Source organism: Oncorhynchus mykiss, chromosome 16 (assembly GCF_013265735.2).
Source record: "Oncorhynchus mykiss isolate Arlee chromosome 16, USDA_OmykA_1.1, whole genome shotgun sequence".
Lineage (NCBI taxonomy): Eukaryota > Metazoa > Chordata > Actinopteri > Salmoniformes > Salmonidae > Oncorhynchus > Oncorhynchus mykiss.
The window spans coordinates 37,385,070-37,397,453 of NC_048580.1; the positions used below are offsets into that span (position 1 = coordinate 37,385,070).

The 12,384-nt window shown below is 42.5% G+C and overlaps 1 protein-coding gene across 5 annotated transcripts in view; it reads left to right on the forward strand.

The window, feature by feature from the left end:
• LOC110491883 (ubiquitin conjugation factor E4 B) overlaps positions 1 to 12,384 on the forward strand; it is a 99,200-nt gene that overhangs the window by 56,092 nt on the left and 30,724 nt on the right. For all 5 annotated transcript variants that reach the window (XM_036946777.1, XM_036946774.1, XM_036946776.1 and 2 more), the window contains 3 exons: positions 146 to 244; positions 546 to 659; positions 992 to 1,190. In XM_036946777.1, the coding sequence (XP_036802672.1) occupies positions 146 to 244; positions 546 to 659; positions 992 to 1,190 (412 nt within the window). The remainder of the gene's footprint in view (positions 1 to 145; positions 245 to 545; positions 660 to 991; positions 1,191 to 12,384) is intronic.

Sequence of the window (12,384 nt, forward strand, 5' to 3'; positions counted from 1 at the left end):
ACTTCACAAAATGCATTAAAAAGAAATTGCTCACAAATATACAAATGACCATGACAAGTTGTATCATATTGCTTCCAGAATTATGTTGCCATTATATTTTACCAGTAACAAAAATACTTTTTGTTTGGGGTCTTTTCCTACTCAGACCAAAGTGGGTGACAAGTACTTCTCGGGCCCAGCGATCACTATGGAGAACACTCGTGTGGGTAGCCAAACTCTGCAGCACTACCTGGAGTCAGCCCGGGTAAGTCCCACCCACCTGGCAGGGCTGTACAGTGCGACCATTTTACTTGCATATGCGGCTAAATATTTTACTGTGCGACCTGGAATTTTTATTTAGGAGCACCAGTGTGCCAAGAACAATTCAGGATTCTAGCTTTATTAACTCAAATATTTTTCATTTTGCTCCTAAGTTTGGTTGTGAGCCTACATTTTTTAACTTAATAAAGGTCAGCTTAGAGCCCTGCCTGGGTCTATCGTGACTTTTATTTAGACTTCCTTCAAGTTGGCATGACATAATACTTTTTTACATGTTTCTTTGTCAGGGTGACTTGTTTAAAATTCTCCACAACATCCTACTAAATGGAGAGACAAGAGAGGTAGTGCTCAACTACATGGCAGCTCTGGTCAACCGCAATGTGAAGAAAGCCCAGATGCAGGTAAAAGGCTTACAGCTTAGTGATCCTAGCCTATTTTAATTTAATCTATAGAACATCTGTATTGAGTGTTTCTAATGTGACCCTTTCAAGCTAGAATGTCTGGCCAAAAAGTCTGAAGAGACCCACTGCTATTCCAGCACACACTGCTTTCCCCCCACCGTCGCTGTCATTCTTTCACTGTCCTATCAGAAACCAATACAAATACATATGAAAGGAGTGGGACGGCCCCACTCCTTAAATAACAGAGAACTAATAAGGGAGTTATTGAGCAGTTCTTTATTTCATATTATATTTAATATCTTCCCCTCCCACCTCCTCCCCTACTCTCGCAGACAGACGACAAGCTGGTGTCCACAGATGGCTTCATGATTAACTTCCTGTCGGTGCTGCAACAGCTGAGCATGAAGATCAAGCTGGAGATGGTAGACCCGTACTACATTTTCCACCCCCTCTGCCGCCTGCAGGTCAGCCGTGAGGAGACCCGGCTCAAGGCCACCATGGAAGAGCTCAAGACCTGGCTGGCCGAGATACGTGAGTGGACACCCATAGATAATATAACAGTAAATACGCCGATGTCATAGATCCCCTATGCATCAGAATGGAACAATTTGTCAGCTCCATTTTTCTGTTCTATCTAGTTGAACACCACCATTGTCGTCATAATGTTTCAAGTGTACAGTGAAATGCCTTTCTTGCAAGCTCCAAACCCAACAATGTAGTTATCAATGTAGCACAAAAAAATGACAAGGTAGAACAAAAACACACAAGAAATAAAACACGAGAGAGTCACGGTCACCAACGTCAACCTACCAGACGAGCTGGACACCTTTTTCTCAAGATTTGAGCACAATGACCCTGAGCTGCTGAGGAGAGCCCCCGATGACAACGTGGGCTACACACGGTCTCCACTGAGGACATATGTAAGTTCATCGACTACAGCTCGGCCTTCAGTACCATAGTGCCCTATAGGCTCATTACAAAGCTCACAGCCCTGGGTCTGAACTCCTCCCTATGCAACTGGGTCCTGAACTCCCTGACAGGCCGTCCCCAGGTGGTGAAGATAGGCAACATTACCTCCTCGACACTGATCCTCATCAACGGGGTTGCTGTGGAGATGGTCAATAACTTCAAATTCCTCTGGGTACACATCTCAGAGAAGCTGAAATGGTCTGACCACACGGACACCGTAGTGAAGGCACGACAGCGACTCTTCAACCTCAGGATGCTGAAGAAATTTGGCCTGTCCCCGAAGGCCCAAACGGTCTTCTACAGGAGCACCATGGAGAGAACACTGTCGGACTGCATCACAGCCTGATACGGCAACTACACCTCCACCAAGGATTTCCAGAGGGTGATAGTGCAGCCACACTGCCTGGCTTACAGGACACCGACAACACCAGGTGTCGCAGAAAGGCCAAGAAGATCATCAGCCACCCAAGCCATGCCTTGTTCTCCTCACTTCAATCATTTAGAGACGGGCAGTACAGGAACATTATTTCAAAAACTGAGACTGTCCAATGGCTTCTACCCTCAGATCATCAGGCTGCTGAATAGTTGGATACCTGCTCCACCCTCGCCCTGCTACTCCCCCTATGGACATATTCCCCACTGCTACTCCCCCTATGGACATATTCCCCCCTGCTACTCCCCCTATGGACATATTCCCCACTGCTACTCCCCCTATGGACATATTCCCCCCTGCTACTCCCCCTATGGACATATTCCCCACTGCTATTCCCCCTATGGACATATTCCCCACTGCTACTCCCCCTATGGACATATTCCTCCCTGCTACTCCCCCTATGGACATATTCCCCCCTGCTACTCCCCCTATGGACATATTCCCCCCTGCTACTCCCCCTATGGACATATTCCCCCCTGCTACTCCCCCTATGGACATATTCCCCACTGCTACTCCCCCTATGGACATATTCCCCACTGCTACTCCCCCTATGGACATATTCCCCCCTGCTACTCCCCCTATGGACATATTCCCCCCTGCTACTCCCCCTATGGACATATTCCCCACTGCTACTCCCCCTATGGACATATTCCCCACTGCTACTCCCCCTATGGACATATTCCCCACTGCTACTCCCCCTATGGACATATTCCCCACTGCTACTCCCCCTATGGACATATTCCCCACTGCTACTCCCCCTATGGACATATTCCCCACTGCTACTCCCCCTATGGACATATTCCCCACTGCTACTCCCCCTATGGACATATTCCCCCCTGCTACTCCCCCTATGGACATATTCCCCACTGCTACTCCCCCTATGGACATATTCCCCACTGCTACTCCCCCTATGGACATATTCCCCCCTGCTACTCCCCCTATGGACATATTCCCCCCTGCTACTCCCCCTATGGACATATTCCCCACTGCTACTCCCCCTATGGACATATTCCTCCCTGCTACTCCCCCTATGGACATATTCCCCCCTGCTACTCCCCCTATGGACATATTCCCCACTGCTACTCCCCCTATGGACATATTCCCCACTGCTACTCCCCCTATGGACATATTCCCCCCTGCTACTCCCCCTATGGACATATTCCCCCCTGCTACTCCCCCTATGGACATATTCCCCCCTGCTACTCCCCCTATGGACATATTCCCCACTGCTACTCCCCCTATGGACATATTCCCCACTGCTACTTCCCCTATGGACATATTCCCCCCTGCTACTCCCCCTATGAACATATTCCCCCCTGCTACTCCCCCTATGGACATATTCCCACCTGCTACTCCCCCTATGGACATATTCCCCACTGCTACTCCCCCTATGGACATATTCCCCACTGCTACTCCCCCTATGGACATTCCCCCCACTGCTACCCCCGCTACTACCCCCGCTACTCCCCCTATGGACATTCCCCCCACTACTACCCCCGCTACTGCCCCCGCTACTCCCCCTATGGACTTTCCCCCCCTCAACATGAAGATATGATTAACAGAGTAGCAGCAGCATAAATTATGTGAGTGCGTGTGTGTAGCGTCAGTATAAATGTGTGTGTCGAGTCCTGTGAGTGCATAGAGACCAGTGCAAAAATTTAACAAGGGTAAACTCTGATAATCCGTGAAGCCATTCTGTTTGCTATTTAGCAATCTTATGGCTTGTGGATAGAAGCTGTTCAGGAGCCTGTTGGGTGTCAGAATTGATGTACCAGTACCGCTTCCCGTGCGGAAGCAGAGAGAACAGTCTGGCTTGGGTGGTTGGAGTCTTTAACGATTTTCTGGGCCTTCCTTTCACACAGCCTCATATAGAGGTCCTGGATGGCAGGGAGCTCGGCCAAATGATGTATTGGGCTGTCCGCACCACCCTCTGTAGCGCCATGCGATCCAGGGCAGTGCTGAAATTTTTGTGGATTTGAGGGCCCTCACAACGATGATGATGAGTAATGTATTTCATTGAGATCACAGTAGGGTTCAATTGGTATTTGTTTCCTTTTAAATGCTTTAGCATTGGATTGAGTCGGCCCAGAGTACCGAAAGTTTGGAACCATTCAATTGGGTCTGTTGTGCCAGGCAAGCTCAATCAAGCACAGCTAAGCATTTGCAAGAAAACAAATGCCATTTGAACACAGGTCTAGTTGAGATTATGCATAGGAACACTGAAGATTTGTAGGCACACTGCTAATGGCTATACAGAACATTTGCCTCTAGGGGTTCTCTTGAGCCAACATAGGTCTCCTAAATGGGAAAGGGGCACACCTCTCCACACAAACAAAAGCATATAGGCCTATTGTTTTCAGAAAACAAAGTATTTCTGTGGTTAACTGCAATAAGCAATAATGCATCTTTAAAGGTGCGAAATGTAGCTTTGTTCATGACCCAACCAAATGCACATAGGAATGTGAGTTACAGATCTGACTTTCTCATTGAAACCAAGTCTAATAAGCGTCATTGTCTCATGTCAGATAGTGCGACAGCCGTCTGCACAGATCTGTCTAACTTGCAAATTCTCATGGGATAGCTAAAAATGACTTTGGTTAAAATATGCTGTCTTAACATTAGAAAATGTAATCAAGATGACATTGTCCACTGAACCCCCTACATCCTCATGTCTGAGTTACTCTCACCTTAAAACTAAACCTGTAACTAATATTTGAAGTTTTTGTTTCATGAGCAGGTCTTCACTACCTAATTGTACATCTAGCAGTGGTAGAATCAGTATTAATGAAATTCAAAATGTGCACGGAAATTAGCTATCAAACGTTAGCTAGCTGGTGTCTGCTTGCTGGCTGTCTCAAATCAATCCATATTAAACTAATTCTGGGATGTCTTTAGTATAATTAATGTGACGGCATGCAATTTTATCAAATTGATTACCTAACGTTTAATTGATTACGTGATTGAATAAAATAATGCAACAATTAACTCAACCTGGGGCACCATGGAGAAGTTTATTTAAGGAGTTCCATCTTCCCAATGAACTCTTAGAGATCTAAAGATCTGTTACATTTGAATTATTATTTACCTTCTATCAGTCATCTGAACATCGTAAGATCTATCTGCACGAACCCTAGTCTACAGTTGTGGCCAAAAGTTTTGAATGACACACATATACATTTTCACAAGGTCTGCTGCCTCAGTTTGTATGATGGCAATTTGCATATACTCCAGAATGTTATGAAGAGTGATCAGATGAATTGCAATTAATTGCAAAGTCCCTCTTTGCCATGCAAGTGAACTGAATCCCTCAAAAAACATTTCCATTTCAGCCCTGCCACAAAAGGACCAGCTGACATCAAGTCAGTGATTCTCTCGTTAACCTCTCTAGGGTATGTCTGGCCAACATCCAGTGAGATTGCAGAGCGCCAAATTCAAATACAGAAATGCTCATTATAAAAATTCAGAAAACAAAACATATTTTACATAGGTTTAAAGATTAACTTCTTGTTAATCCAACCATGATGTCAGATTTATAAAATGCTTTTTGGCGAAAGCATACCTAGCCCAGAACATACCTAGACCAGAACATAGCCCAGTTGACAAATTATTATAAACAGTAACCAGCTAAGCAGAAGCGTTACAAAACTCAGAAATAGAGATAAAATGAATCCCTTACATTTGATGATCTTCATATGGTGGCAATCAGAAGACATTCATTTACTCAATAAATGTTCCTTTTGTTTGATTAAAAGTCTCTTTTATATCCAAATACCTCAGTTTTGTTAATGTTTTCTTCAGTAATCCACAGACTCAAATGCAGTCAAAACGGGTAGACAAAAACATCCAAATTGTATCCGTAAAGTTCATAAGAACAAGTCAAACAATGTTTATATCCAATCCTCAGGTTGTTTTTAGCCCAAATGATCTATAATATTTCAACCGGACAATAACGTCGTCAATATAAAAGGTAAACAAATGCACTCTCTCGGGATTGCGCATGAAAAAGCTCTGCGACACGGCAGGGTCCACTCATTCAGACTGGTCTTACTCCCTCATTTTTCAGAATACAAGCCTGAAACAATTTCTAAAGACTGTTGACATCTTGTGGAAGGCATAGGAACTGCAAATTGAGCCCCAAGTCAATGGATACTGTAATGGCATTGAATAGAAAAAAAAAAACAGAAAAAAAAACTACTTCCTGAATGGATTTTTCTCAAGTTTTTGCCTGCCAAATCAGTTCTGTTATACTCACAGACACTATTTTAACAGTTTTTGAAACTTTAGACTGTTTTCTATCTAAATCTACCAGTTATATGCATATCATATCTTCTGGGCTGTTTAATTTGGGCATGCCTTTTATCCCAAATTCCAAATGCTGCCCAAAAAAGTTAACACAGGTGTGAGTGTAGAGAAATTAACACAGGTGTGAGTGTTGACGAGGACAAGGTAGGAGATCGCTCTCATGCTGATTGAGTTCGAATAACAGACGAAACTTCAAAAGGAGGGTGGAGCTTGGAGTCATTGTTCTTCCTCTGTTAACTTCTTGACGCTACCCATCCCTTTAGCAAGATAATTGTCATCAACAACCGCTGAATAGCATAGCGCCACATTCAAATAATATTACTACAAATATTTATATTCATGAAATCACAAGTGCAATATTGCAAAACACAGCTTAGCCTTTTGTTAATCCACCTGTCGTCTCAGATTTAGAAAATATGTTTTTACAGCGAAAGCAATCCAAGCGTTTGTAAGTTTATCGATCGCCCGACAAAACATTATGTACACTTAGCATTAAGTAGCTTGGTCACGAAAATCAGAAAAACAATCAAATTAATCGCTTACCTTTGATGATTTTCGGATGTTTTCACTCACGAGACTCCCAGTTAGACAATAAATGTTCCTTTTGTTCCATAAAGATTATTTTTATATCCAAAATACCTCCGTTTGTTTGGCGCGTTATGTTCAGAAATCCACAGGAAAGAGCGGTCACGACAACGCAGACAAATTCCAAATAATATCTGTAATACCCACAGAAACATGTCAAATGTTTTTTTAGAATAATCCTCAGGTTGTTTTAAAAATATACAATCGATAATATATCAACCGCAAATGTCTTTATCAGTAGGAGAGGGAAAGGCAATGGCTGCCCGAACTCCGTTGCGCGATCAAAACTCATGTGACCACCTGACGCGATGTTATCTTTCTGGCTCATTTTTCAAAATAAAAGCCTGAAACTATGTCTGAAGACTGTTGGCACTTTGAGGAAGCGATAGGAAAAGGGATATGGTTGATATCCCTTTAAATGGAGCAAAGGGAGGCTATGGAACATGGGGTTTTCAAAATAGAAGCCACTTCATGGTTTGATTTTTTTTTCAGGGTTTCGCCTACAATATCAGTTCTGTTATACTCACAGACAATATTTTGACAGTTTTGGAAACTTTAGAGTGTTTTCTATCCTAATCTGTCAATTATATGCATATTCTAGCATCTGGTCCTGAGAAATAGGCCGTTTACTTTGGGAACGTTATTTTTCCAAACATAAAAATAGTGCCCTCTAGCTTCGAGGTTAACCATGGTTACCTGCAAGGAAACACGTGCTGTCATCATTGCTTTGCACAAAAAGGGCTTCACAGTGAAGGATATTGCTGCCAGTAAGATTGCACCTAAATCAACCATTTATCAGATTATCAAGAACTTCAAGGAGAGCAGTTCAATTGTTGTGAAGAAGGCTTCAGGGCGCCCAAGGAAGTCCAGCAAGCGCCAGGACTGTCTCCTAAAATTGATTCAGCTAAGGGATCGGGGCACCAACAGTACAGTGCTTGCTCAGGAATGGCATTAGGGAGATGTGAGTGCATCTGCATGCACAGTGAGGCGAAGATTTTTGGAGGATGGCCTGGTGTCAAGAAGGGCAGCAAAGAAGCCACTTCTCTACAGGAAAAACATCAGGGACAGACTGATATTCTGAAAAAGGTACAGGGATTGGACTGCTGAGGACTGGGGTAAAGTCCTTTTCTCTGATGAATCCCCTTTCTGATTGTTTGGGGCATCCGGAAAAAAAGCTTGTCCGGAGAAGACAAGGTGAACGCTACCATCAGTCCTGTGTCATGCCAACAGTAAAGCATCCTGAGACCATTCATGTGTGGGGTTGCTTCTCAGCCAAGGGAGTGGGCTCACTCACAATTTTGCCTAAGAACACAGCCATGAATAAAGAATGGTACCAACACATCCTCCGAGAGCAACTTCTACCAACCATCCAGGAACAGTTTGGTGACTAACAATGCCTTTTCCAGCATGATGGAGCACCTTGCCATAAGGCAAAAGTGATGACTAAGTGGCTCCGGGAACAAAACGTTGATATTTTGGGTCCATGGCCAGGGAACTCCCCAGACCTTAATCCCATTGAGAACTTGTGGTCAATCCTGAAGAGGCGGGTGGACAAACTCCAAGCATTGATTATGCAAGAATAGGCTGCCATCAGTCAGGATGTTAATTGACAGCATTCCAGGGCGAATTGTAGAGGTCTTGAAAAAGAAGTGCCAACACTGCAAATATTGACTTTTTGCATCAACTTCATGTAATTGTCAATAAAAGCCTTTGACACTTATGAAATGCTTGTAATTTTACTTTTTTTCAATAGTAACATCTGACAAAAAATATGTAACGACACTGAAGCAGCAAACTTTGTGGAAATTAATATCTGTCATTCTCAAAACTTTTGACCACAACTGTACATTGTGAATCAGCAATACACCAATTGGCGTAATTATTTATTTACTAACTACCTAAATAAATCACACAGAATTACAGAATAGATTATACATTATACACTAATCATGCCATGAAAAGTGCCTAGTGGACTAACCTGATATAACAGCTGGTTACACAAAGGGGGGTTGAAGAAGGAGCGGGAGGAGGAGAGACAAAGGAATGGGTCTCTATCGGACCTTGAGAAGCTATGATCACATAAATATATAATCTTATATATCCAAGCAATCAAACCCGTTCATAAGGTTGGTTAACTCTGAAGACACCAAAGGAGTCTTCAGGCATATATATATATATATATATATATATATCATAAGATTTTATATTTACGTGATCATAGCTTCTCAAGGTCCTACATTGGGCTTCGATAGATGGGTCGATGATGTCAAAGTCTGGTTTGCCCAGTAGAGATCGCCATTGTCCTTTTGTTGAGTCTTTCTGGTCGTAGTGTTGATTAGAGTGGATACTTTGGAGTACCTGTCTTTCTTAGAGGAGTGTCCACGTACGTTCTCAGCTGCAGACTGATAACCGCGACATCCATTATTTAATCATTTTTATGTGGTTATCGATAGTTCATACCATTTTGCCATACTTGGCTTGCGCTGGATTCTGGCTGGTCTAGTAGAAATTCACCATTTCACTGTGGGGATTGTCACCTCCAGAGAGGGGGGGGGGCTATGATCCTCCCCCCAGGGCACGTCATGACTTATGCTAACAACGCCAGATTGCACTCTCAATGCTGAATACTCCCTCTAACTAGCTACTGTAGCGAAGTTCTTGCTATTGCACAAATCTTATTTTTGTACCTTTATTTTAGCAGGGAGTCCACATTGACACTAGTGTCTCGTTTTTAAGGGAGCCCTGCATATACAATTTCATAGAATACAATATAAAACAAATAAAATACAGCCCGATACAAATTGCACAGACAAACATAAATATACACAGACAAACATAAATATACACAGACAAACATAAATATACACAGACAAACATAAATATACACAATCAACTAAAACAAACACATTCTTCATTATACAATTCATCTGCCCACTCTCTAAACTAATCCACGGACACGAAGGCCTCTTTTTGTACTGTTTTTCCAAACATATGGAGTAGAAAAACTAAAAGCCAATTTGATATAAGTCTGAAGACTCCTTTGGTGTCTTCAGAGTTAACCAACCTTGTGAACGGTTTTGATTGCTTGGAATTTTAAATCTTAATAGTGTTAGTTAAGCAAGTCGGAAGCTTCTGGAGCAGGTTTTGTGAACAAAAGGAGCGCAATGACGTGACCTTCATGACTTCAAAGAGGTCCAGACAACCTATGGGTAAGAATACAGTGAGTTAGTTATACAACTGTTTCCTGTGATAAAACAAAGGGTGCCATGAACAATCAGTAAGGGCTTCCTGCACAGCTGCGGAACACCTTTATGTACTTAACCCCGCCAATCACAATGGCCTGAGTTATTTAACTAGGCAAGTCTGTCACTCAGATGATCATGAAACCAAGAGCAGGCGTCAAAGCCCAGGCCAATCGAGGATAACTTGTTACATGCTCAACGTTATCAAATGCTGTTGACAGGTTCACAAACAAGGCAGCACAATTAATTTTAGCCTCTAAAGCATTGACAATATCATCATCAACTCATGTGGTTGCTGTGATAGTGCTGTGCCCTGGCCTAAACCCAGATTTGATTTATATTCAAAATACCAGGCTCAGATGGAGTGAAGTTGCTTATTTACCAAGGATTTGAGAATCTTAGCTTGACATGGAAGCCCGGAGATGATAATCATCAAGAACTCGACTAACCCCGCCCTTATGGAGTGGCAGCACATAAATTGTGTTCCATACTTTAGGAATATTTCCCCATAACCATGTTAGATTTAACATGTGGGTTACTGAGCCAGCAATGAGGGGGGCAGCACACTTGAGCAGACCTGGCTGAAATGAGTCGGCCCCTGTGGATTTCTTGGTGTCTATAGCAGATGTTTCTGTGAAGTGCTGAAATGAGTCGGCCCCTGTGGATTTCTTGGTATCTATAGCAGATGTTTCTGTGAAGTGCTGAAATGAGTCGGCCCCTGTGGATTTCTTGGTATCTTTAGCAGATGTTTTTGTGAAGTGCTGAAATGAGTCGGCCCCTGTGGATTTCTTGGTATCTTTAGCAGATGTTTTTGTGAAGTGCTGAAATGAGTCGGCCCCTGTGGATTTCTTGGTATCTTTAGCAGATGTTTCTGTGAAGTGCTGAAATGGGGCAGCCCCTGTGGATTTCTTGGTATCTTTAGCAGATGTTTCTGTGAAGTGCTGAAATGAGTCAGCCCCTGTGGATTTCTTGGTATCTATAGCAGATGTTTCTGTGAAGTGCCGAAAAGCAAAAACTTGACTACCATTTTCCAAGTCAATCTGCAAAATTTCTGAATCAGCGTTTTGCCCATTCTTTGAGATAGAAGGGTCTGACGCTTCTATCAATGATGGCATTTTTGTCTAATGGGGCCCGAGTCTGAATTCATTTGATGGGGCAGAGGGAATGAAGTGCAACCCTTTAGAGTTTTGACAGTTTTTCAGAATTTAGCCAGGTTCCCTTTACAATCAGAAAGAGTGGTTACATAATCAGATTGAGCCTTTTTGATCCGTCTTACACATTGGCAATATTTTAGGCAACTGAGGAAGCAATCTGGGCCTATGCCTGTGGTCCTGGCCTCTTAGGAATGACTTCAGATCATTTAGGAATGAACCAGGCATTCAATTTACCTTTAACTCTGAGTTTTGAAGGGAGCATAATTATCTACAATAGTATTGAAGACCTTTTGTTAACCAGCTTTAAGCTAAATCAGGTTCAGTGATAGCTGAGATGCACTAAAATAAAAATTATGTAAAAAAGCTTTCACTAAAATGCCTCTTAGTGATGACATGAGGCTTAGGTTTATGCATTTTCACATCTCTGACACAACTGGGCAATGGTCACTAAAATCCAGCTGGAAAAACCCACTAGCAACATTTATCTGGAGTATTCGTCAAAATAAGATAAATCAAGGTAGATTTCAATGGATCTTTAGGATTCGGCCGTGTAGGCTGTTTGTTATCAGTTGAGGGAGGTTTTGCGCAGAACAAATATCTTTCATCGTATCTGACATTGACGTCCTCTAATCAATATTAAAATTGCCCATAATTAACAGTTCAGATTTACCATACTTGCATAGCAATTCAGATCATTCTTAAGAGCACATGAGTGAGCCCAGGGAGGACAATACAATCCTACTAGTGTCAGCTGGTTATTATGACCAAGGCCGGCATTTAAGAACAAGACAATCAAAATGCTTAGGGACAAAGCTAGCAAAAGATACAGAAACATTTAAATTGTCCTTTGTAAATATGGCAACACCTCTGCCAATTCTGTCCGGATTGAGTGACCTGAACAAAATATAATCGCAACATGCAACAATTTCAAAGATTTTACTGAGTTACAGGTCATATAATAAAATCAAATGTTATTGCGGGTGTAGCAAAATTATTGTATAAATTCATTAGGCCCTAATCTATGGATTTCACATGACTGG